Source organism: Martes martes (assembly GCF_963455335.1).
Source record: "Martes martes genome assembly, chromosome: 1".
Classification (NCBI taxonomy): domain Eukaryota; kingdom Metazoa; phylum Chordata; class Mammalia; order Carnivora; family Mustelidae; genus Martes; species Martes martes.
In genome coordinates this window covers 92,581,359-92,608,564 of record NC_137888.1, presented here as the reverse complement: position 1 = coordinate 92,608,564, position 27,206 = coordinate 92,581,359, and the positions used below count along the sequence as shown (strand labels likewise).

Genomic DNA, 27,206 nt, shown 5'->3' with positions numbered 1-27,206 from the left:
AGCCCGTGGCCGAAAGCTAGAGCTCTGAGACTAAATAAAGAGGACTGTTTCCTTTCAACATGAAGAAACCCCTGCCTAGCTCTGGTCACCCAGCGAGAGTTTAATTTCTTAACAGCCAACCTGAAACCCAGCGTTGGGTAAACAGTATTAATAATTGCATTACAATGATTAAATTAATCTTGCTGGTAGCCAGAAGAATATAGGTTGAATAGCAAGATGTAAAGTTCACTGCACAAAGACAATAGGCCAAGAAATACCTCCATAAAGAATTCAAACTTTCTTCCAAAGACACTGTGGGGCTGGTTCAATTATAATTCGAGGGAAGGAAAAGTTCCTGTTGCATGCAATGTGTTAAAAATCAGTTCTTTGCCTTTTTTAGCATTTATTAAAGAAACGTAGTTGGAGAAAGGGTATACTTCTCTTGTCCTCTTCCATGACCCCTCTCCCTTTCAACTCCCATCTTGATCTCTCCACTTCTCAAAAAAACTCCAAAAAAATTTAAAAAGCCAACAAAACACCCGAAACAAAATATGACAGTAATAAAACAAGCAAATCCAGACAGCCCATAAGCTCATCGACTTTCTAAGGAGGCACTGTTTCCAGGATGCTCGCTTCCGTTGGAGAAAACGCAAAAAACGTTGGTACCCATGCCCCTCGAGGAAACGAATTTCAGGAGGAGAGGGGGAGGTGGGTGGTGGGGAATCGGGCAGCGAGGGCAGCTCGGCCAACTTGTTGGAGGCCTCTTTTCTCTTGGGCGAGCGACAGCTTGGACGTCCCGTCCGAGGGTTTTGGGAATCCGAGGGGCCGCTGAACAGAAAATCACCTGCTCAGGTCTCACGGCTGAGACTTGGGACAGGTGGAACTGACGGGGTTCGTGTACTTGGAAGTGGGAACCCGCCCAGGTCCGCAAGCAGGGGCCGCGGCGCTGCAGGCGGCGAGCGCAGTCCCCAGCTGCTGGGCGTTTGCTCCATCAGGTTAAACACACTTGAACTACCAACTTAGCTTTTTTATTAACATTCACCTAGCGCAGAAAGCAAATGAGAGAGAGGGAGGGAGGGAAAGAGAGAGAGGAAAAGAAACCCACCTTTCAGGTTTGAAAATAAAAGTGATGATATTCTGAATACTTCGCTAAAAAAAAAAAAACACAGTAGAAAGAATGATGCCTTGTCTATTCACAATGCTTTGGCCCTAGGGCACAGAGGAGTTTGTGTTTATTATTTCAGTTGGAAGAGGTTGGATTTGCTCGTGTTCCGAAACTCTTGGAAAGACCAGGCATTCGCAGTGGCGGCCGCGACCCCAGGGACTTTAAAAACCAGAAGGGGAGGGTGCTTTGGCGGGGCTTCACCCCCGCGCCCTTCGCTCTCTAGAAAAGTTTAAAAGACGGGAGCTTTAAGTTTGGGGACTCCGATTTTATTTTCCTGAGTCTTTCATATCCGACCCAATTCCCTTCACAGCCCCCAGCCCACCCCTGGCCCGCCACGTGGTTTGTAATTTCTCAGCAGAAGCAATCACCGCAGCTTCACATGTGGGTCTTCTATTTAATCCCGGGGTTGGTTCCATGGTACCTTCGTTTCTTAGAAAATTCTCTGGCACTCCTCTTAACCTCCTGTCCTCAAGTGGACCAGGATATAGAACCCCCTGGGGATAAGATGAAAAGAATTAATGAGGGCAGCAGAGGGAAGGAGAGTAATTCCTTTTATTATTTTTTTAAGCTTCCCGGGGCTGAGAAGGTGAAATGCAAAGTCCCAGGCAGAGCCTCCTACTGTTCTGGGAGCTCTTCCTCCCTCTGGGGTCTCTTTCTTCTCTCCTAGCGGAAAAGGCCCTCGAGGTTCCGACAGACGGGAGGGGTCTTGTCCTCTAGCGCAGCCTATCCGTCCTCTGGCCTGGGTGAGGGTCCTCAGGGAGTCCTTAAACTGATCAGAAGCAGCTTCTATGAACATCTTGCCAGCCAGCCTAGTGTTTCTTTCCCTAGAGACTCTATTACCTTTCTAAAGGTTCTCAATCCCCCACTTCTCTTTTTCCTTTGGGGACTTACTGGTCAGAGGGAAGGCACGACTCCACCTAAACCCAGGGGATCCTGTGAACTCACATTCAAAAACCTCTGGGTAGCCACACTCAGAATGTTGAAGTGCCTGGTGATTTTGCACCCACCTCCGCTGTGTATGAGCACAATGTACACTCTGGATGTACAGACCAACAGGAATTGTATTTGGACTGGCAAAAAAAGCAAAAAAAACAAAAACAAACAAACAAACAAACAAATAAACCAAAAAACCAAACCCACCTGCCTCTTCAGTCTGGAGGGGATGACTTGTGTCCATATGGTGCTTACCAGAACCTTCTCTTTTGGAAGTTGTTTTACTCCTGCTCTGTGCAATTCCTTCCTTTGCTCTCTTTCTTTTCCTCACATTTCAACATCACACATCTGTCTCTCTTGGGACCTGTACTTAGTTCTCTAGGGACCTGTATCTTATATCCACATGCTCCCAGAATTACACAGTTCTGGAGAAAGACATGGTGGGCATCCTTAGCCAGGGTGATCCTTTGAATTTTTATTTCCTCAAACAGAGGTATTTTACAAGCCATTGGTGAATGCCCCTTAAGCTTGAACCTTGCTGTTTGCTCAGGACATTCTCAGTGATCTTTCTCCCCCTCCCCTGCCTTTGCCAAACTCATGCCCAGGGCTTGCTTTTCTTTCCCTTTTCCTATAACTGGAACATCAAGGATGTACTGTTGCAGCAAAGAGACTGAAAAGATTGTAATTTTCTTTTACGGTGTCTGGCAGGATTTGCAACAGATATTATTGGGGACATAAATAGCTCATGGAAGGTATTGAACAAAACTGTTTAATGCAAGGAGGTTGTACCAAGAGAAAATCCATATGTAGTTGAAATTGATTCATACCTTGAACACAGCTGGCCCCTTTAGGATTTCCCCATTTCTATGTGCCCACTTCATTGGAAAATCCTGTAATTAAAGCAAATCTCAACAATGTATTTTTCAAGGGCGGGGGGGGGAAGAATTTCCCCCCACCTCCTCTTTCTTTTGACCCCAAAGGTTGTGGGTTTAAGCGAATGAGTGAAAATGGCTGGCTGGCTGAGCTGCAGCAACAGGAGATGGGGGCAGCCGTGGGGCAGGCCGGAAGGTGACAGCCGACCTCAGGGAAGCAGGAGGTCTTGGATGTTAAATGCCTGAGCCTGTCTGGACCTGGGAATCAAAGGTGATCATTACTACTTGGTGGGAACAGACCACTGAAATGTTCCAAGGGTAGCTTCAAGCATTGGTATTATACCTAACATCGAGAAAGAAAGCAGTTACTTATTCAGCTTTCCACTCTGAAAGCACAAGCCGCAAGAGCTTCAGTAGCAGCAGGAGCGGCAGCAGATTTCCTGAAGTTCAGGATGATTCTTTCTCCTGGATCAGTTGTCAAAAGTCCTGTCCTTCTAGTTGTTTAGCATGGAAAAGATTTTAAAAGCCCCACTTCTTGCTTTCTCCGTGGATAGTATAGAAAATTTCCTGCAATTTATGGTGGGGAAAAACAATAATAGTAACGATACAGGCTTATTGGTGATTCCAACATGAAATCAGTCCTTTGCCCTGGTCGTTTTATTCCGCCCCCCTCCCCCGCCCACCTTATTTTGGGGCGAGGTGTCTGCTCCCCTCTGGCTCCCTGTGCTCGTTCCCCGCCCCCCGCCGCCCTCCCCGTGGCTCCCTTTCTCCGCCTCCTCAGCGATTGCCATCTGACAAGATCTCCAAATCAAAGTGATAAATCGCTCCAAACTTTTTTTGGCGGCGCTGAGATGTTGGAGGGGCGTCTAGCGCGCATGTGCGAAGGTGTCCGAACTGACAATGCTGGAGAGATAGCGAGTGTGGATTGAGAGAAAGAGAGAGAGAGGGAGGGAGAGAGAGTGAAAGAGGGAAAGACAGAGAGTGAGTGTGTTTAAGTGCGTGCGTGTGTGTGTGTGTGTGAGTGAGAGAGAGAGAGAGAGAGAGAGAGAGGAGCGAGGGAGGGAGCAAGAGGGAGAGCAAAAGAAGGAAAAGATCCAAGAAAAAAAAAAACCCAACCACACACCAGCGGCTGCAGGACTGGGCACAGCATGAGATCCAAAGGCAGGGCAAGGAAACTGGCCACAAGTAGGTGCAATATCCCTTTTCTATTGGCTTTCCCCCTCCTCTGCCATCTTGCATATCTGTCTCCAGCGCTCCGGGAGGGAGCGCGCAGCTGCCTCTCGCGCCGGGGCCCGGGTGGAGGGCAGGCGCAACGCAGCCCCAGCAACCTGCCGGTCCCAGCCTTCGCGCCCGGCCGCCCGCGCTCTCGCTCTTGGTTTGGGCGCCAGAGGAGCCGGGGCAGCCCTTAGCCCCGCGCACCGACCAGCTGTGGCAACCCCGGGGTGGGGGTGGGGGTGGGGGCAGCCAAGACCCGGGTGGGAGGGAGAAGAGCGCGCGAGAGCAAGCGGGAAGGGGTGGGGTGGGGGGGGAGAGGAGATGAGAGAGTCTCCCCCTCCCCTCCCCTTCCCCCCAGGCGGAGGAGAGTTGCCTCTGGCCAACCAGCTAGCCCCGGGTATGGGAGGGGGAGCGGGGGATGGGGGGAGGCGGGCTGGGGATGGGAGCGTTTTCGAGCCTCGGTTTGTTTCTGGGGTTTGGGGTGGGTGGCAGGCTCGGAGGGAGCCGCAGTGGCGGCGGCGGCGGGCAGCCGTGGTGGAGTTGGGAAAAGTTGCGAGGCGGCCGCTGGAAGTTGCGCGGGCTGGCGGGCTGCGCCGAGCTGCGGTTGCGGTAGTGGGCGCTGTGCGCTCGGCGGTGCTCTCCGGCGTGCGCCGCGCCGCGGGACGACTGGGGTGGGGAGTGGGGGAGACGAGAGTGGGGGCCGTAGTCGCCGCGTGTGTGATGGTAGTGAGGCACGGGCAGTGCGGGGCTACCGCCTCCGCGGAGCCGAGGGCAGGTGAGGAGAGAAGAGGCCCGGCGAGCGCCTGGACAGCGAGGAGGGCAGGGCGCACAGCCAGCGGCGACGGCCGCCGAGGAGAAGGGGGCCGAAAGGGCCTGCTCCCGCCTTCGAGCCCCAGGCTGGCCGGGCGCCGAATGACCCCCAGGGGGCGGGCTGCCGGGACCTTAGGCCGCGGAGAGAGCGCGGCGGAACCCCTCGCTCTATTTCTGGATGCAGCCCGGGTCTCGGGTCACTAACCCTCCCCGGCGCCCCCTGCCTGCCCGGCATGGAGCGGCCTTGGTCACGCGGGACCAGGGAGATTGGGTTCAGGGCAGGGGCGGCAGGGTCCCCATCCCCCACTCTTCTCACAGAAGTGTTGGGGGACTTCGCCTGGAATTGTCTGGGGGGCCGACACAGTCCGGAAAGGCAGAAGCCTCGATCGGGACTGTAGGCGTTAGCACTGTGTTTGTCCAGATGCTTCTACCGCAAGTGTAAGGGGACTAGGAGGTACCGAGACCCGGAGCAAACCCGAGCAGTCCAAAGCCCTCCTCGAGGTGTCAGCACGCGAGGCTGGAGCGGCCTCGGGAGGGGACAGGCCGCCGTTCGCTCTCCCACTTGCTGGGGGAAAAAACAAAACAAAACAAAACAAACTAATTGTTTTGCTTGTGGACCAGAGAAGAGAGAGTTCGGGGTGGGTAGGATGCTTCTCCCCAGTAAAATCCCCAATCCCCCCCGCCCTTGCATATTAAAACCAAGTACGTCCCCACGCCTTCCAGCCTCCCAGGTCCCCACTGCAGCCTCGCGGAAGGCAGCAGCACCTCTGCGGGCTGGGTTTCTTTGGCAGTGGGAGTCCGAAGTCTAGCCCAGAGAGATGGTGTCATCGCAGGCTCTTTTCCAGTGCTTCGTCCAGTCCTCACTCAAGCACTCCTTCACTTCCCAGTACGTTTCCTTTCGCTCCCCGTCTCAGGGATCAACCTAAATACAGGGCTTTTGGGCCATCAGTACATCTGTTTCTCTTTTGGATATTGTTCATTTCACTTAGTTGCGACACTGTCAAAGGGCGCCAGTAGAAGACCTTTTTCTTTTCTTTTCTTTTCTTTTCTGTTTTCTTTTAAATAAGACCGATGTCTTTATTTTCATCTGAGGAGGAATTAAGTGTACATATGCTTGGAGGCCTGGGGGCTTCAATTCCGGCTAAAGGTTTGGAGTGTGTGTGTGTGTGTGTGTGTGCGCGCGTGTGTGTGAGGTTGGAGGGTGGGCGGATGAGAACGGTGTGGGGTGGGGGCGCGGAAAGCGTGGAGAGCCTATTTCAACCATGCCTAAATTGTGAAATGAAAGCCGAATGCTTTGCGCCTCATTGCCCGGTACCCGCCGAAGTGAAAGCAGAACACAAAACCCTTCGAATTTTGTTGAGGAACTTTTTCAACTCTATTAATTGCCAAGCTATGCGCCACCCTATTAAAATATTCCCGCACGCACAGCCGGCTCAACATCCAGAAACCGAACCTCGTTTTCCGATCTGATGATACTTGTCATTCATTCAGTGGGAGACCCATTCTTTTTGTCTCTAACGTCTCCAAGGATGCCGCTGCCGCTTTCTGATCACTAGATGGGAACTCTCACCAACTTTCCTCGCTGAGCCTCGGGTTCTCGCTCGCGCAGCTCCAGCTGTTGCCACCGGGCAGCCTTTCTCAGGCAGAAGCATCAGTCACAATCTGGGTAATAAAGGAAATCACGTAAAAAGTAGGGATTTTTTGTATTTTAAAGCGCTATTTCCTTCCCCCCGCCGTAGTGCGTGAGTTTCCTTGAGCGTGGCGGAGACAGTCAGTGACCCCTTTCCGTGCAGTCCAGCGAAAACTTCGCCGCTCTCTCTGCACCGGTTTTTTTCTTTCTTTTTTTTTCTGGGTTAGAAAGAGACAGTGTGACCAGCATACTTTAAAAAGCATACCTACATGGTTGTTTTTTTTTTTTTTAATGCAATGTCAACATTGCAATGGAAACAGATCACATAGGAACAGTAGTTTTCTGGATTTCTTGTTATTCTTTTTGTCTTTTGTAAATGTCTTTGGTGGCCAAGTCCTGTCCTGATCTTAGCTACAGTACAGGATCTCATGGACCCTGAAAGTACCCACTGAAGTTAAGCCCAAATGAATGCACAACCCATGTTCCAACTTATAGGGCTTGTTTTTTCTTTCTTTCTTTTTTTTTTACACAATAGTTGAAACCAATAAATTCGTTGCAAATCATTTGGGAGGGATAAACCGTTTGATTAAAAATAAAAAGAAGGGAAAAACAAGAAGATTGACAGTCATAAAAGCCCTTGGCTTTTATTCCCATCTTCAAGAAAAGAAAACTAAAAGCCAAGCGAACGCTGGTAGTTCCGGGAGGCTTCCCAGCGTTTTTTTGGGGGGGGGGCAGCAGCTAGGATAGCACCTGGGTGATGCCAGGATTGCCAGTTGCAACTTTTTTCTCTTGGTGATGGGAAAGAAGTCAGGTTGGGTTTGCCCAGCCTGTCTACAGCCGAAACACGGAAGCAACCCCCACCCCACTTCCCTAAAGTGACACCGGGCAGGGTTTCAATCACAGCACTGAAGGAGTTGCAACGTGTAACCCCCCTTAGCTACCGGCCCACCAGAAGTCTCGTAAAGACCCAGAAGGCGATGCGATTAGCAAGACCCCGGAGAGGGGGGCACTTGTTACTTGTACACTTGATCTTTGTCTCAAAAGAGGCTCTTAAACAGGTAAGGAAGATGATGACCCTCCCTCATGTGCTTAAACTCCTCACCTTAGCAGCCCAGTACCTAAGATAACAAAGGAAATGTGCACCCAGTTTCCAGTCTGCATTTCCCATATGCCCACCCATTTGTGGTTTTCCTCCATATTTAAAAAAGAAAAGATTGAAATACAGGGCTTTGTTTAAAAAAACATATTTTACTTGTTTGTTTCAGACTGCTTTTGAGGAGGAAAAACACTCACCCATCGGAGGCTGAGGCCCCTTCTAGGAAGGCGGTTTATTTGCCATTACTTGACCATTACCCTGGCTTAGGGCTTCTTTATTGCATTTGGCACTTGGAGCGCACTATTCCTGCAGCATTTCGATGTGTTTCGCCAAAAAAAAAAAAAAATCTATGTTTAGGAGAAGGTTAATAACGCTTTTCATTCCCCCCGCCCCCATCCTAAACACTGTGGAAGGGTACGGTTCATTAGCTGCAGAGGCAGGAAGGCTGGAAAGAAAGGCTCCTTTTTCAGGTTTTTATTTGTAGGGGCTGAGAAGTCGCAGGTCTTGGCGACCATGTGCATGTGAGTGCGTGCATAAGCGTGCGTGAGCGTGAGTGAGTCCTTGCGGGGTGGCCCAGTTCACAGGTTTTCTGAGCGGAGGCCTCTTTCCTACTACCCGGGGCCAGGCCTCCTCTGCCGACAGACATTCAACATGTAGGTCACTTATCGAATAGAAATTAACGCGTCATCCTAAGAAATTTTTGCTTCCTTCTTCTCTTTTATAAATTTGAAGGTAGTAACTCCGCAAGCAGTTTCCCTTTAAATATCTTGTTGTTTGGAAGTTTGTTTTATTTCATTTTTGGAACTTGGGGCTAGGTTATCGCTGCAGATGTGACCTGGGGCAGGGAGTACAAGGCTGGGGACCCCCCAGGGCAAGAAGGGCAAAGGAGGGCAAGAGAGAGGCGACTTGTTACCCTCGGCACGTCTAGCTCGGTCCCCTCTCTCCGTTTCGCCTCTGCTGGAAGCGGGCCCTGAAGTGGAGAAACTTGACTTGTCACCTTCTGGCCGATGGCTCTCACCCCTGTTCCTGAGGAACTCAGCTCCTAGAAGAGCCCTAGTTCCAAGAGCTCAGTACAGCCTCCCACCCCTCATCTCAAAACTGTCACAGGCAGTGGAAGTGGGCTCTCTTGAGAAGTGGGGAGTGGAGCTGGGGAGGCCCTAGTAGAAGCTCGGCTGTGGCCGCCCCCTAGGACCCCCACACGTCCCACCCCAGCTGCTCAGCTCCTGGCTGTCAAGTTTAGGCCAGATCTTCCCTCTCCAGCCTCAGAGGTGCTGCGTGCCTGGCGCCCTGCTTCTCGTAGAGCACGGTTTGCACTGACGGTGTACATACACATGCACACACATGCACCTCTCTCTCTCCCACAGACACACAGGCTCACACATCCCAGGTTAAGGAACACTCAAGCGAGGAGGGCAGGCACACTTTCATTCACTCACCAGGGCAGGGGGAGAGAGGGGCTAGGGGGAGACCAGGCGGGGAGGGGGGGAGGGACGGGGGGGGGGGTAGGACGGGGAGATGGGAGCAGGATAATGGTGCCAGGCACATTTTTCTGAAGTGGTGGTTAACCCTTCCTTGGCTGGAAGCCTCTGCTTCAGGCACTTTCTAAAAAGGTCTGTGGGGTCTGCTTTTCTTTTCATCTGGGCAGCCCAGGATGAATCATTAGTTCCCTCCCTACCCCATATGCCACGGTCCTTTTTCTAAAATTAGATTTCCCCCTTCCCACTCTTCTGGCCTTCTGAGTTTACCAGAGAATCTCAAGGAAATTGGCTGTGTAGTGAGAACAAGTGTGAGGAAGAGGCTAAAAAAGGAGACAAACAAATGGAGCAGAAAACGAGAGAGAGAGAGAAAGGAAGACAGAAGCAGCGTGTTTCTTCTTCCAGATCCCCTGTTTGCACACAGATTGGTATTATATTTTTTCCCCAGTAAATGAAAAAAGTATAATCCTTGTTAATTATCCTTGCTTACATGCCATACAAGAAACTTCAGAGATGTTTCTACATAAGGAAGAAACTGTTTACAAAACTCTTTCAAAAGTGTGACATATCGCTCTAGTTCAGCACTAAAAAGCTAAACACACTTGCCCTCCTTTGAAGTGCCTTGGCGAGGGCAGCGAATTCGAGTGCGGTTCAGATATTGCTGTGGGTATAACTAATGGCCTCTACCTATTTAGCTCAAGTGGGAGGAGAGAAAGGCCTGAATTCCTTGTCCAATGGGTCCCTCTGGAGACCGGGTTCTGGCTCCTGGCCAGTTCTGTACAATGTCAACATTGAATATTTGAATTCCCAGACTCTATTTAACAAGTTTCTAAATAAATAAACTCATTGTGTGTCTGTGTTTAAAATTATTTCACCTCTTTCATAAAAGCTATAGCATCTTATTACATTGGGCTCGCAAGTTGATTTTTTTAAAAAAAATAAACAAACAAACAGAGCTTAAGGTATTTTAGTAGGCAGACCTTCACCATATGTATGTTTTGTAAAGACATTCTCTCCCTTGTGGCTGGGTAGGCGCTATTTCGATGGATCTTGGGCTGTTCTGTGTGCTGTGATAACGAATTGTAGTAAAAAACCAACCTAGATTCAGAAAGTCAGTGAAATTTTAATCACATGAAAGGGGAGGCCTGAATGTGTAACTGTGACGTCTTTAGATATCTGATAATTTTGTCTGCTGGGTCCTACAGGGGATGTGTCCTAAATGGATATCTGTAGACTTGCCAGTCCGCAGGTATGGGTAGGTCTAGAGTTCTGCCCAGATGATGTTTTGTTTCCGGGCATTTTTTCTTTATGTGTGTCTGTCTTTGTAAGTTGGAAAGGGTAGATACACAAATGCTATCCTCATATTTCAGTTTGATTTTGAAAAGGACTACATGAATTCTATGTTTTTACTAATCTCTTAGCATTTGAACATCCACAGCATTTTAACAAAGGTAGGAACATACTTGTTCTAAGGAGTACATACTTAATAATAACAATTTAAAAAAAGGCCAGTTCTAGTCCCCTTGGAAGTGTGGACCCCATCTGGAGTTGTTAGGAAAGAAAGTGGAATTCACTGTAATTTATGTGTATAAAGTACAACATTATTAAAAAGAATGGGATTTGAAAGGGCACATAGCAAAACCCGTAACAGTTAGCTGGTAACATGGAGAGCTCAAAGCCAAGAAAAAAATACCACCAACCCGTGCAAACCCTAAAATAGATTACAATGACCTCAGCCATTTTCATTTTCAAAAATAATAGCCATGATTAAAATGGGGGGAGTGTTTTACTTGGAACCATACTCTTCTGCATTATTATAAAAGCTGTTTTGTGGTTAAGGAACTGTTTCATTACAGAAAAAAAAGCAAGTGAATTTTTAATCAAATGCCTGACTCTTCAAAAGCTCTTATTCTTGAATGACTTTTTATTTTAATTTTAGTTGTTATTCTTATTCATTAACAAACATGCTTTTGGCTTGTATATTCAGCCAAATCCTTGACTACTAACTTTTATGAAAAATCTGAGAAGAAATGTTATTTAGAAGAGATTTTGCTCATCTCCTTAGTAAATACCTGCCTAGAGATCATTGACTATATATAACAGGAGGAACCAAGGCTTTCTTAACTTCATTCAAGAACTTGCCTAAAGGAATTAATTTTGTACATTAGAGTTGTTCAGATTATGACATTTGTGAAAGTCCTTGAATATAGCCCTTTGTTGGCGTCAGCGATGGGCAGGCTTCTGGCACAAATATCAGTGCAATCTCTCCATGTATAGGGACAAGCCCCATTTCCTTCTTTCTGGAACTTTGCAATCAGGCTCTTCAGAGTTTGAATATGGGTGTGGTCCCTTACTGAAGAGCCAGGTCATCTTCAAGTTCCTCTGAAATGTACATTTCTTTGTAAAGTGGGAGTAATAATACCACCCATCTTGGGCTGCTGTGAGGGTTAACTGGGATGATGTATGCAAAGTACTTAGGTCAAAAGCCATCCCCCAACAAATTTTTCATTTTCCTTCCAATATATCATTTAAGTTTTCTGAAGAGGAATTTTTTAAACATATTTCCCTCCACTCTATTTTTTATAGTCTCATTTTTAGAAGCATCTGTATGTATATAGTAAGCATTTTGTCTCTCTTCTCAATAAATTATGCCCTGAGGATAAAGTTGGGCACATTAAAGCTGTATACTAAGCCAAAATAGGCCGTAAATTTATTCTGAAAACTGGAGAATCTTTCTTCCCGGGGAGGGGGACGCTGGGTAAATAAAGTGGTTGAAATTTTAACCTTGCTTCACTGATTGTGTCATTGTATGCACACAGCCTAAATTTAGTTGTGCATACTCTCCCATTGTCATTAGACCATAATCCCTGTGGATGAACATTTCATTTTTAATGGAATGAGTTTTTAAAAAATTTAATGGTGTTAAAAAAAGATTTTATTTCTTTATTTGAGAGAGAGAGAGAATGCATACGCAGGAGCAAGGTGAGAGGCAGAGAAAGGGAAAGAGAATCTCAAACAGACTACAAGCCAAGTGTGGAGCCAGAAAAGGGCTTGATCCCACAACCCTGAGATCATGACCTGAGTTGAAACCAAGAGTCAGACGCTCAACCGACTGAGCCACCCTGGTGCCCCAGTGGAATGAGTTTTGTAAGTCACTTTACCACCCTAGCTGAGTTACTCTTCTCTAAATCACAAGAATGGACTAGAGCAGAGTTTGTAAACTCAAATGCCCATAGGATTTGGCAGGCAAGATAAACGAATGAAGCAGAGTGGGTATAAGCACTAAACCATCTCCTATTTTATTTATATTTTTGACACCCAGCCTTGTATTCTAGAACAAGAAGGAGTGGTGGGGGACTGAGTTCAAGACTTCTCTAAAGGAGGCAGCTGCTGCTCCGTTCTAGCTCGCTCCTGCCATTTGGGTAAGGGGGCCCAGTGCTGCTAGGTCTCCAATTTTTAAGAGAAGACTCATATCTGGATTATTATTTGAATTTTCTCTACTTTAAAGTGTTGACTAGGTTCAAGAAAAAATCATCAACAAGCAACATTTTGCAGGCCCAATGAAACACCTCTGTCTGCTCTGTATAGTTCATGGGCCTTGGGTTTGCAATGTCTGGATTAGAGGACTTCCAAGGGTCCTTCAAAGTTCCAACATTTTACGATATCCACAAGGCTTCCTGAATATTATCTTGTGTTTTTAAGATCTTTATCTTCCTCCTCCAACCCAAAGTTAATGTGTGTGTGTGTGTGTGTGTGTGTGTGTGTGTGTGTGTGTATGTTTTGATAGGTGGAAGTACTTATTACAGAATCTGATATCTGGCCATTTATCTGGAAAAAAAGTCTTTCATGGCCATGTTGTGTCTTTCTTTCCCTCCATGCCGCTTTATCATTAATTGGCTTAAGAAAATAAACTGAAGCACTCACTACCCCTCTGCTAGCCACTGGCCACCGTTCTTTCTTATTTCTCACTCAACCCAATTCTCTGATTTGTGGGCTGGGGGTTGGGCAGTAAATCATTAGGAGATAGTTTTCTGTGGTTTTCCACAGTGGCAGAAGAAGTAATTTGGCTACTGTGGGAGGAAAAGTTCATGCCTGCCCCATAGCAGGGTCCAGATGTCCCAGCCTGCACATGTGTAACTGAAGAACCCAACCGATTTTTAAGACATGAGCCTCAGATGAAAAAATTAGTTTTCTTTTTTTTAAGATTTTATTTATTTATTTATTTGTCAGAGAGTGGGGAGAGAGATCAAGTAGGGGGAGAGGCAGGCAGACTCTCACTAAGCGGGAAACCCAGTGTGGGACTCGATTCCAGGACCCTGAGATCATAACCTGAGCCGAAGGCAGAGGCTTAACCCACAGAGCCACCCAAGTGCCCTGAAGAAATTAGTTTTCAAGGGATGACTGTATTATTTGACAAGAGTGGCTCTCCTTGCAGGAAGGTTTGTGTATATTCAGGGAATATTTGAAAGTTAACACACATTGTTCTGTTTATTATCCTGGGCTGTATTTCCAGCAGAAGTGGTAGGTTAATAATAGGTAAAATTAAGTCCTGAGGACTAATTAGTCCTCACTAATTAGATAGGGTGATAGAATACCAATGCAGGGGATTCTCCTAGTTAAGTTTAGGCTGAGCACTATATACTAGGTAAATTAGTACTCTAGTCAAGGAACTGGTCAACAAATACTTGTTACTATCAGTTAACATTGTGGGAAAAATCATCATATAATGCAGTGTTTGCACAGGAGTCTCTATAGTGATAAGCCATGCCTATAGGCATTATCGGTGGGTTATCGGATAACATAGCTCCCATTTTTACACCTGACTCTGAAACCTACATTTCTTAGCCTGGTTTAGGAGGGCCTCCCCACTCTTGAGTCAGAAGAATGTGGTGATTCTGAGCCCAAGTTCTGACTTATATGGACCTGAGTGGGAATCCTGACTCCACTGTTTACTAGGTGGGTAAAATGAAGGCGAGCCCCTAAAAGTACTTACATCACGGGAGGATTTGATTAACTAATGCGCGTAAAGTGTCTGAAATACAGTAGGAGCTCAATACATGTTCATTATTATTTTATTAACTTTTCGGGCATATTTATCTCCCTACCCAAGAGAGGTCTATTCAGCCTAACTGGTTTGCTCATTCTGCTCCTCTCCCTCCCTTGCTTGCCCAACATTTTGCTTCCATCTTTCAACTTCTGGCCACAATGTTGCCTTAATCTGTAAATCTACCCAGACAGTACTTTGACCTTCAAAATCTAATTCCTTCCTTAGGAGTTAGTTTAAACCCTCCCTTCTTCATGAGATTCATTCCTCCTCATCATTCCTGGAGATGTGATTTCTCTATGTCTTTTTATTCCAATAACATGGAATTATTTTCACCTACCATCATTTTGGCATTTTATTATAAAATCCTTATTTTCACTATATATAGATATAGATATCTTATTTTTCTAGCTAAGTCATAAAACTCCTAGAGAGCCCATTTCTGTTTTATATAGTGCCCAGTTCTTTGCTTTTTATATGGCAGATATTGGTACAATTAGGTGATGGTGGTTAGTGGTAGGCTTTGGTAGATTATGTGAACCCCTTTAATTTCTTTGCCTGTAAAACCTGCACAGTCAGGTAATGTCAGCACTAGGACTCCGGGATATCTGACACTTTAATTGCGTACTAAATTCACAATTGGCCTTATTTTGACAGTGATAAACCACCTGGAAAGCACATTTGGAAAGTAGAGAATTATTCCTAATTTTCACCAAGAATGCTCCTCATTTTGCCAGTGCAGGTATAACCCATGGTTTCTTACTTAAATTACAAATTGTTATTGATCTACACTTGATCTTAAGGTTTATGGAAACTCTATAATGGACTGGATTCTGGAGACTGTCAGTGGAGTCAAGATAGCGATGGTGAAGTGTTTTGTGAACTCATGTATTTCCCAGGGATTTGGGGTAGTCAGCTTTACAGAAGTCATCAAATGCTGAGTTTTTATATAAATGGTAACCCCAATATAGGCAATATTAATATAGATCAAAGCAACATGAATTTTGCTCCATATTTTAATATACATTTATGATTAAGGCTCTTGAACAAATTAAGGCTGACAGATAATGATGTTGCATTGAATTTTGTTTTGCTCATTAAATTAACCCCACTCATCCAATGGAGCCCCTTAATTAATTCATTCATTTTTAAATATTTATTTATTTATTTGGGTGGGGAGAGGTAGGGGAAGAGACATAGGGAAAGAATCCTCAAGCAGACTCTCTGCTAAGTGCAGAGCCCAAAGTGGGGCTCAATCTCAGGACCCATGAGATCATGACCTGAGCTGAAACCCAGAGTCAGAGGCTTAACTGACTGAGTTACCTTGGCACCCTGGAGTTCCTGGAGTTCCCTTAATTTAAATGCAACCATGACTTCTTCTCCACCCCTTCCACAACCCCCGTACCCCATTTCCCACTTCCATAACCCCATTTAACAAATCCCTTATCTGCATGTATCTTCCTGGAGAAAACAGGACACTTAGTGTCTTGGACAACTGTCCTCAAGTCCTGAACAGTTACAGAGTTTCCCTACCCCAAGACCAGCCAGGTGTGACTTTTTATCCTGTTCTTTGGATTGTCCTTAAGGCATTGGGAGTCTCTTTAAGTGAGGGCAGAGATGAAAAACCACGGATTTTATACTTTGGTTCTGATTATAGTCTTTACCTTGACAGGAACTATGAAATTAAGTAGTAATAAAATGTTTCATGATAAGATGATAATAAAAATGAATGGAGGGATGAAACAACTCTCTTGGTTTCTGCTAGAATCAGGGTTTGTGACCTTTTGGATTTCTGACATTTGCCAGAATCTGATGGAAGGTATGGAGTGTCTCTCCAGAAAATGCAAATACGCATAGACATTTTCACATAATTTCAATGGTGCGTGGACTTCTAAATTCCAACTATAGATATTACAGAGGTCAGCCTACGTGTTCAGACTTGATTCACCCTCTGATGTTTATTATATAATTTCTTAAAGTCTTAATCAAACTCTTTTTTTCATTATTTTGAGAACATTTTATACAGACTTCTAACAATAAAAAACTACAAGACTATATCACCTAAAAAATGAAAGTTCTCTGTGGTCCATGTTCTTGTCACAGTGTCTGCAGATGACTGCTATTCATCATTTAGTGTATAATGTCCTGTAGATTTTCCCCCCATGCATCTATTAGTATATGAATGTGTGTAGATTTATAATTTTTTAAAGCAACTTTCATTTTTCTTTTTTAAGACTTAACAATATACCTTGAACCTTTCCCCCATCCATATGTATCAACCTAACACATTCCTTTAAAGGCGGCAGATCTACCATTGTTTGGATGTCACACATCTTATTGAACCAGTCCCCTATGGATGACACTTGGGGCATTTCCAGTTTTCAGAACAGAACAGAACAGACAGAGGAGTTCTCCAAACCAGGACTGTAAGGGAAAATGAAAGTGAAGTATACAATTAAAGGAAGCTCACAGTTCAGGGTGAAGTGTGCTGGCCTCTGAACCATGGGCACAGCAGGGCTTTGGGAAGGTCATAGAGGGTTGCCTCACCCTGTCGGGACAGATCAGATTTCCAAGCATCGTTATCCCCCAGAGGGACCAAGGGTCGAACTCTAGAGCTGAGGTAGATTTTTGTAAGATCCACTGTCATATATCTGTGATATTTCAAGCTTATTGGATTGTTCTGGACCTCATATTCATGCCCCCACTCCCATTTTCCTCCTGCTGCTTAGAATCAGTTGTAGTTGAAATCAATCCGTGTAACTCTAACTGGATAAGGATAAGGGTTTCAAGCCTCAAGTTTTCTTTCTTTCTTTTTTTTTTTTTTTATTATAATTTCTTTGTTTGCCTGGTCCATTGTTATCACACTGCCTTATCCTTTTATATCCACCTTAAGATCACTGATGGGACTACACAAATGCAGAAAGTTATCTGAAGCCAATAAAAAATTTTTGATGTTCTTTAAAAAATATTACCCACAGTAATTTCTAACCTATGAATTGGAAAGACCATTTTTATAGGAAAATGTGTTTCACTGGGTAACCAGGCTATGGGAAAACTTTTATAATGGAAACTATCTCTTACTTTTAACTATAGCATCAAAAATATGACAGTATAATGTTACACACTAAAGCCCATCAGATGCAAAATTCCAGTTTTTGATTATAAGTTATAAACCAGGATAGAAAGACTTCTGAAAAGTGGTTTTCTTTGGCAATGATGTTGTTGATTAAATATAAAAAATCCAGAAAAAATTAGTTCAGCTCATTCCTTTACACAGAAGGTTACAAAAATGGAATGGCTGGGTTTTGGCTCTAGTGGGAACAACTTTGCTTATTAAAGCTCATTGGACTATATTAGATTAAAAACATACTAGACATTTTAGATTGGATTTGAAAGGGTACCATTCAAAGAATTAAAATTTAGTCGTATAAATCCTTTTAAGAATTAATTTACTTTGCAATTTTGATTCCTTAGAGTACAGTATATGTTCCAAATCCATGTATTTTTTCTTGAGTGCATAAAGGTTATTCCATGGGGCATTACTCTTGTTAACATTTTCAAAGTGTATTTTAGCTGAGATCAATCAAATTGAGTCAATAAATGGTTATTGAGTGCCTAGTATATATAAGGCATGATGAACAAAATCCTAGAAACACTCGTCTTCCTGAAAATATTGATATATACCCATGACAGTAGTTTATTAACTGAGACGAAGATCACTCTGTGCCTGTTGCTGGTTATCAATGACTACAGAGAGTAGTTCCATGAGCTTGGAATACTGAATCCTGTGCCTGACTTTTCAAATATTTTGTTAACATTGTGAAGTCACACACCCACCCAGCTGAGTGTTTGGGGTCTTCCATCTGAAAATAATACCGTACTCCATTTCTCTTAATACCTGTCAGATGTGGAGGTCATTGCCTGCTCCACTTGGGTGTTAATGCTGAGATGGTTTTCATTCGAGATACTTGAAAACAAAATCAGACTCTTTTTAAATGTTTGCTGTGACTATCACCCACCCATTCACTCAACAGCTATTTACTGAACACCTATAATTCTAGGCAATGGGAAGGTGGCTGTACACACTCAGGCAAGGCCATTGCTCACATGGAGATCCCATTCTGGGGAAAAGAAATGTACATGGTCATGAACTTCCACGTGCTGACTTCCGGTATGAAGAACTAAAGCAAGGTGACTTGCTAGAGATGACACGTGGGTGGGCAGAGAAGACCTTTCTGAGCAGAGAGCTAAGTGAGGAGAACGTCTATTAAGTGTTTGAAGTGTAGTACATGAAAACTTAGAGAATGGCACGCATAGTCAACTCGTCTCATTCTCTATCCTAGGGCAGAGCAGATAAGGTCTACCAGTATTATATTTTACTTCATTTTGTCAAATGCACTTGTAGTTACTACATGGACATGTCGCTGGGTCCACAAGCTGGAAGCAAACACGAAGGTGCTTGTATATGGAGGGAGGGAGAGTTTCGTGTTTGATCTGCAAACCCTAGGCTAGTGACAGCATCAGAAGGGCACAGGAGGTTTCTGGACTCATAATTCAGTTCATTTAAACAAATATTTATGACGATATATTCAGCAGCCTGTGTTGGACACTGAGTATACAAAGATAAATGACATATGTGTCCTGCCCGTGAGGAACTTATAGTCTACCAGGAGAGACAGACATGTGAATAGATGGTGTCAGCCCAGTAGGGTACGGGCAAGTGCAAGGCAAACAGCCTTATTCCTGTTGAATCACAATGATCTGGATGGTAGCACATGACCAGGGGCATACCTTCATTTCATATCTCTCCTTGCAAAAAGTTCTTTAACCTATATGCCTCAAAGCTCAGAACAAAATACTTGTTTCAAACTTGAGAGTTAAGGGGCACCTGGGTAGCTCAGTGGGTTAAGCCTCTGCTTTCGGCTCAGGTCATGATCCCGGGGTCCTGGGATCGAGCCCCGCATCAGGCTCTCTGCTCAGCAGGGAGCCTGTTTCCTCCTCTCTCTCTGCCTGCCTCTCTGCCTACTTGTGATCTCTGTCTGTCAAATAAATAGATAAAATCTTAAAAAAAAAAACAACTTGAGAGTTAAATTTTGCATGTGTTAAATGCATGTTAAGGCATATTTAGAAATTTATTTCAAATGCCTCATTTGAAAGAAATTTATATGTTACAAGGGCAATGAACTGTTTCCCCACAGGTCCACACATCATATTCATCTATGGTTAGGGGAATGCTGATGCCAGTGCCTGAGTAAGATGCTGGGCATACTCGGGGTGTATGCCCCATAGACTTGGGTCTGCAGATGGGCAAATTATTCTTCCTGTGCTCACTAGTCTTAGTGGTTGTTCTCCCTTGTAAAGTGAGAGGAATTTGTCTCCTCACAGTTCAAGAAGAAGTTTGCAAAGAGTTTCCTCTTTTTGCCACTTGTAGCTCTGTCTGAGACCAAAGATTGGATCTCAATGCCCAGACAGAAGGTACGTCTCACTTTTAGGCTTAGTTTTTTTTTTATCTTGTACCAGATAGTGCTTCTCAAAGACTGACATGAACTCAGAGAAGTGGCTTGTGTCTCAGGCTGGCATGTGATTTTGTTGTCTGTAAGACAGAAATAAGAATAAAAAGTGTTGCCCTTTCTTCCAGTTCTCTTTGCCAACCATCTTGCTATGCCAGGTGTATGTGTCCAAGCCAATGTTCCAGCCACTAGGCTTGGCACAGAAATCAGTGCATCCAACATAATTACTGCTGGGCACAGTTTGAAATCCCGAGCACACCCTCCACCCCATTTGCCTAAATGCTTAAGATGCTAGTGACGTCAGCACCTTATTGATAATGTTGCAATATTAAAACACAAGCATAGGTGTTGTTTGACCCATGAAACAGTATTGTATCTTTGTTTCTCTGGCCTAAAAATACTGGGTAGGTGGATCTGAAGAGGATGGGAAATGTCAAGGTAAAAAGCATTATGCATCGAGGGCTTTCAAAGGACCTCATGATCTCTGTATCACATCTCTCTTCCTGTCCTTCAGTGACAGTAATCTCGGTCATCAAGGCTTTACCCTCAAGAAAGGAAATACTCTGATACCTAATACAATGAGCTGCATCTTAGGAAACCTTCCAAGGGAATCGGTGGCATTGGCTGGGACTTGTAGCCTGCTACCAGGATGTATGGAAAGCTACCACTGGATTCTCCCCAGCACATCATAACCTCTCATTATGTAGACTTGACTATCAGTCTCAACTTTCTCAAGGGGAAATGTTCTGTAGCCTTGTAAGCCCTATCTACTTTGAAGATAGACTCTTATTTTTTCCTTAGGTGTGATCATCTCAAAAGTTCAGTATATCTGGGGGCGCCTGGGTGGCTCAGTGGGTTAAGCCGCTGCCTTCGGCTCAGGTCATGATCTCAGGGTCCTGGGATCGAGTCCCACATCAGGCTCTCTGCTCAGCAGGGAGCCTGCTTCCCTCTCTCTCTCTCTCTGCCTGCCTCTCTGCCTACTTGTGATCTCTCTCTGTCAAATAAATAAATAAAAAATCTTTAAAAAAAAAAAAAAAGTTCAGTATATCTTGGGCTCCATCAGCATGTCTTCTGGGGGATGATGCTGCCCGAGGACTCAGGACACAGTCCGAGTCCCTACTTTGCTGTTTATTAACCTGGTGTCCTTGGGCAGGGCACTAACCCTCTGGACTCAATACCCTCAAGTATAAGATAGGAACAATAACAACGTCTGTTTTGACTTCCTCCAGACTGGTGATGTTGAAGTAAGATGACATATATGTAATCTTTTATAAGCTGTAAACAGCTGTGTAAATTTAATGTGCTAAAGAAAGCTCTAGAAGTGACAGAATATTAAAAATGCTAGGGAGATTGTAGATTCTGGAGCCACATTGTTTCGGCTGAAGACTCGGCTCTCCCACTACCTTGCTGTGTCATGATGGACAAGCTCCTTAGCCTCTCTGTGCCTCAGTTTCTTTGTCTGTAGAATAAAGTTAAGTTATAAGAACAGCAATAAGTAATCGTACTAATCAAGGTTATCGAGTGTTAATGCATTATCAAGGTTAGTTCCCATATCTCTGTGAGGTGGGGGATAGAGATGAGGGCACTGGAGACATGTTAGTTATTTGCCATTGACCTCTCAGTCCCAAGGGCAGAGATGGGGTCCAGGAGGGAACTGCTTTACACCAAAGCCAAGAACTTGATCTGAATGCTCCACTGCTTTATTTTTTTCATCTAGAAATAAAAATGGAACATTACACTGCCTGAACATTCCAGAGCTCGTAAAAGGTAATAAGATTTTGGACAGAGGACAGCTTAATTTAAAGAAATGATTTCATACAACTCTTAGTAAAGAGGAATTTTGCTGCGGCTCTATGGTCAAGTGTTGGTTTATGACAAGGGCTGGTCATCTCTTTGTCTTTCATTTTCTTCCCAGAGTTATCTGTGGTGTGGTTTTCCACCACTTTATGTTTTATTTTTATTTAGGAAATCTTCAAATCTCTGTTGTATGAATGATTTAGGTGAGAAGTCATTACTTCATTGCCTGAAATCATAAACTAATTATACTTTACAACTTGCTAGTAAATGGTACTGGGTTCAGATTCTGATTTTCTTTTCTTTTTTAAAGATTTTATTTATTTATTTATTTATTTATTTATTTATTTATTTGAAAGAGAGGAAGAATGCATGTGAGCACAAGTTGGGGGGGAGGGGCAGAGGCAGAGGGACAAGAAGACTGCCCACTGAGCGAGGACCCCCACGCAGGACTCAATCCCAGGCCCCTGGGATCGTGACCTGAGCTGAAGGCAGATGTGTAACCGACTAAGCCACCCAGGCACCCCAGATTCTGATTTTCTGAATAATGCACTGTGACTGTAACTTCCCCAAGGTCACCAGTACATCTTTTTTTATAAAGTATTTTATTTATTTAGGGTGCCTGGGTGGCTCAGTCGGTTGAGCACCTGTCTTTGGCTCAGGTCATGATCCTGGAATTCCAGGACTGAGTCCCACATGGGGCTCCCTGCTCAGTGGGGGGTCTGCTTCTCCCTCTGCCCTTCACTCTGCTTGTTTTCTCTCTCACTCGTGCTTTCTCTCTTAAATAAATAAAATCTTAAAAAAATAATTTATTTATTTATGTGACACAGAGAGAGTGCAAGCACAAACAGGGGGAGCTGCAGGCAGAGGGAGAGGGAGAAGCACCTGAGTAGAGAGCAAGCAGAAAGCCTGACATGGGGCTCAATCTCAGGGATGACGACCTGAGCTGAAGGCAGACACTTAACCAACTGAGCCACCCAGGCGCCCGGGTCACTAGTACATTTTTAAGGCAGGGAAGCAAGCAACAACTTTCTGGATCTTTCCTCCATGCATGACATCTGAAACCAAGTCCTGTTACCCATCCTCAACTTTGTTTTAATATCCAAATCTCTAGGGCCTTGCAACAAAGTGTTTGGGAGTTGCATAACTGAAAAATCTGTAGGATTTAAATAAGGGGAAGGCTATTGAGTTCTCAGATCTAGTCCGTTTTTTTGGCTTGTTTTTTTTAAAGAGGGCAGTGGACAAGTTAAAAGATACAACGAGTCAGATATGACCTCAGAGAATCACTTGGACAGCTTCAATATAATAATGCTTGGGACCCACCCCAGATCAACTAAATCAGAATCACTGAGGATGAAACCCAGCCAGTGGGGAGTAGTGAGTCCTGGGTATGAGGAACTGGGAAGAATGAGGTCATTTTAATTAAAGAACTAGGGGGATAGAGATAGCAAGGTGGCTGCAAATGCTGCCTTTGGGGTTGATCCCAAGGTTATATATGTTTTGTGAAGCTTTCTTTCAGTTTCAGGCATGGGACTGGAAGCTGGAAATAATCTCTTAGCACTTGCTTTCTGCCTATGATTTCTGGCCTTTGTAGCAGTCACAGGTGAGAGATTTCTAGCTGTGAGAAGCCATCGCTGGGGAGACTTCATCACAGAGAGTGGATGATCTTTTGAGAGTCCGTGAGCTCTGACATCTTTTTGACCATTTCAATCTGGTGGTCATTTCTAAAGCGACAGTAATGTGTTTTAGATTAAAAAACAACAAAAACAGAATCCACAGCTGCTTTGTGAGAGAGCACTTTGGTATTGTTTGTCGCTTTTGTCTTTTGTTTTTCTAGAATCCCACACACAAATGCTTCTGACAACACTTCCCATGCAAAGGGAGCCCCGGGGATTCTAGAGAAGACCTGTAGGGACAACAGAAAAGGAACTCCAAAAACAAACAAACAAACAAACAAACAGATAAAATAAATGCCTCTACCCAGACATGTTAAAAAACAGAAGAGTTGGGATTATGCTATATTTTAGGAAGTCTGGACGCCGAATGCCAATGACCCTTATGCCTGGCTGGTTTTAATCAATGCTATCAGTCACTCACTTCCATATACACGAAAATCCATTAAATGAACATGTTCCGTGTTGTTGGATTGTCCAGGTCTGTTCAGTTGCACCCAAGTGCACCTTGGCTCAACGTACCCAGTGCTTCCAGAGCTTTCGCTGAGCTCAGTGGGGTGGACACTGGAACAGACCCTGTTAAGGAACACAGACGTTTGTGTGCACTTATGGTGAAGGAGAATGGCCTAACTGAAAGGCAGGAATAAGCCCGTAAAAAGGCCCACATGTGTATTTATAAAGTGTGCGCTTACGGGTACTTTGGACACTTGAAGGGGGTCTCCATTTTTGGTTTAAGTTGTATGCTTCGAAATTATTAACTGTATGGTACAAATCCTTTTAGGAATTTCATTTGGATTGTGCAGCTTATCCCAATGACATTTAATCTAATTGCCCCTTTGTTTTTTTCCTTCAAAGCGATCACCTGCATTTTATAGTTTTTAGAATTTTCTTCAAACCAGGTGTGAAGGGATAAGGTGGTTCAATTGTTTAAAAGAGAGATTAAAGCCATGTTTTTATAAGAGCTTTTGAATGTTTATTTTGATTGGAACACCAGTATAAGATGAATATAAAATATAAAATGACAGGAACTGAGAGTATAATTTTCTCACCTCAGAAATGGGGCTTTAGAATCACACGTATCTGAGGTATTTTAAGAGCATTCTAAGTTGCAATGCGAGAGGAGTTTCGCAAAAGCTATAGGGTCAACCGGAGAAAACAGAATGATTCCATTCTGCAGCCGAGGCTTGAAATTAGGAAGACGAGGATAACTTTCTCCAGGCCACCCATACGGGAAGGGTGGAACTGAGGAAAGGTTTCTTAGCTACTAGACTGCATATATCCGTTGCTATCAGGAGAAGTTTCGTGACTTTTTTTTTATGAGAGTGGAGCATCTTTTTCACGATGCAGAAATTCTTCATTTCATTCTCAATGTGTCAGTACTATTTTTGCTTTTTGAATGCCATTGAGATAAAATAGGAAGCTGTGTTCTAAGAGACAGGCCCGATTCAGAGCCCTCTGAAGATGAGGGAGCCAGGCCAGGCCAGAGCTGTCCCAACGTCTTCAGTTAATGTTTATGAAGCTTTTATTTGGTGAATGATTTTCTATGAAGGATTCTTTTAATAATTTTGTATGTAACCTCTTTCTCCTTTATGCAGCTTCTGTTTTGAAAGTAAGCAGAAGGAAATGGTAGTAATAACAAAATCGGCTTTTGCTCGTTCACACTTTTCTACCATTCGGATTATGGGACCAGTGAGGTGGGGGAGACAGGATGGCAGAAGCAGGGATGTGGAGGAAAAACATAGGTGTGTGGGAGAGAGAAGATGCGCAAGGCTCCAACCAGCTGTGCGTATGAGAGGGTTTGTTTAGAAAACATGGTGCTAATAGTTCAATATTTCAACATTCATATTTGGGGATTCACACATCTCTACTAGTAGTTCTGTGAAAAGGAAGTTTAGCAAAATCAGATTGATGACTGATGTAATTTAATTAGACCCTAGCTTCATAAATATGCAATGTTATTTGAATGAGAAGTTGAATTCTTAAATTTCCTGGGGAAAATGGCAATTTGGCTGGCTTCGGAGGTGGTTGCAGACATTTCCACCCTGGTTTATACGTGGCTAAAATAAATCGGTAATTTAAAAATTAGAAGAAAGGCTAACCTTGAGTGACTGATTACAGTCACCATTTATAGATATTTCTTGCCTTTCTTTGCAGCTCTCTCTTTTCTGGTTTTGCGATTGCCGACATTTCTTTCCCGAACCATGCCTTCTGTAATAGCTTCAAGAGATGCTATTAGACTTATCGCCCCCTGACCATTTCACAGTGCCCTAAATCTTTTGCATGGTGGCTTTACAACCACAGTCAGAACAAACTTAATACTTTATTTTTTAATTTTCTTAAAAGATTTTTAAATTTTATTTATTTGAGAAAGAGGGAGAGAGAGAGAGAGCATGAGCTAGGCGAGGGGCAGAGAGAGAGGGAGAGTCAGGTTTCCTGCTGAGCAGGGAGCAGGATGTGGGGCTCCATCCCAGGACCCTGGGATCATGACCTGAGCTGAAGACAGACGCTTAACCCACTGAACCACTCAGGAGCCCCAAATACTTTAAAACAATATTAAAATCAGTTAGTTGACCAAAGAGTTTTTTTTTTTTTTTTTTTTTTGACAGGTCAGCAGGATGAGGTAGGGGAAGGAGATGTGAGAGGTTCCCCCCCCCCTTTAAAAAAATTTTTGTTTTGAATCAAACTCTGGCCAGGGAAAATACCTATTACTGTGTGAATCTGTAGACTCCTTCTCTGAGGTAATTTGGCAACTTGGAGCATGTTGGAGTCCTCTCCATAACCATGGTGACTCTTCCGGTAGTCGGCCTTTTGTCTTTTGTCTTCTCTGAACTGCTCTTCACGTGGGGCCAGCCTTCTTTGCTTGGCACTTCTGTTGTTGTTGTTGTTGTTAGTTGGCTCAAGAACATACCTTATGGTTGAGGAATTTGCTGTGTTAACATTTCACCGGTTATCCGACTATTTTCAAATCCCATTTGCAAATATATTCCTTCCCTTGTCTTTCCTTTGCATGTGGAATGGATAAAGGAGAACTTTGAGTTCTCATACCTGCCTTCCCTGCCACCATCTATACCATCCTTGTGTTCTCTCCAAGCCATTCCGTTAGATTCTTTGCTGAAATGAAATATATCACTAATAAATGGGAAGGCCCTTACTGGTGATTGATAACTACTCTTAGAAACACTGTCATTTGCAATTCATTAAATGCCTTATTTGCCATTTATATTTACTGAAAATTGATACTCTATGTATTAGTTCTTTCTCAATGACAGATCACTGGTAAATGCATAATTAAAAGAGAGCTTAATTCCAATTTGTCTTCATTTCTCCTTGAAATAATTTTACAGCCGTCATCTGGACAGCTCTTCTCCATTCCAGTGCAGTCCTCTTTGCCAGTTCCCACAACCGTTCTCTTATTTGTGAATTTCTTTCCTCAGAGCAATGTGATATTGTCAGAAGACCCAAGTTCAAATGCTGCTTCTGCCACTTGCTGTGATACTTCGGCCAAATAACGAATGGGTCTCAAGCTCAGTTTCTGCAACTCTAACGTGGGAATGAGAATAAGTGTTCTGCAGGATTGGCATGAGGTTCAAGTGAGATACTGTACTGGAAAGTGCTTTGTTAGCTGAAAAATGGCATGCACATTCGTCTCGAATTAGCTAGAACATTCTTGTAGCTTCTCTGAATACAATGCTTGTGATAATGCCCTAGAATTGCAGGTTACCGAGAGATCACATGGAATAACTTGCTGGGGAAATGAAAGACGACAGACATTATTTATTTCATTCAAAGGTAGTGAAACCTTTGGCGAACGGTGCCAAATCTCCCCCACTGCACAGGAGCACAGAAGGTGCAGCCTTATCAGAAAGGAGTTGGCTCAATGGGGTTAAAGTCACACAGAAGTACTGACTCACCCAGATCTGTGCCCTATGCAAATAGAGAGCAGTCATATACGGATTGATTTTCTTTCAGGCAACTGTGCCCTGAGATAACTCTAAGTGCTCTCCTGCTTC

At 44.1% G+C, this 27,206-nt stretch overlaps 1 protein-coding gene across 2 annotated transcripts in view; it reads left to right on the top strand.

Moving 5' to 3' along the window:
• The first annotated feature begins 3,772 nt into the window (after window positions 1-3,772).
• Window positions 3,773-27,206, top strand: part of MECOM (MDS1 and EVI1 complex locus) — a 545,051-nt gene continuing 521,617 nt past the window's right edge. The window contains exon 1 of one of the 2 annotated variants that reach the window (XM_080802132.1): window positions 3,773-4,134. In XM_080802132.1, the coding sequence (XP_080658258.1) occupies window positions 4,098-4,134 (37 nt within the window). In that variant the 5' untranslated portion in view covers window positions 3,773-4,097. The remainder of the gene's footprint in view (window positions 4,135-27,206) is intronic. The other variant, XM_080802131.1, reaches the window with a different exon arrangement.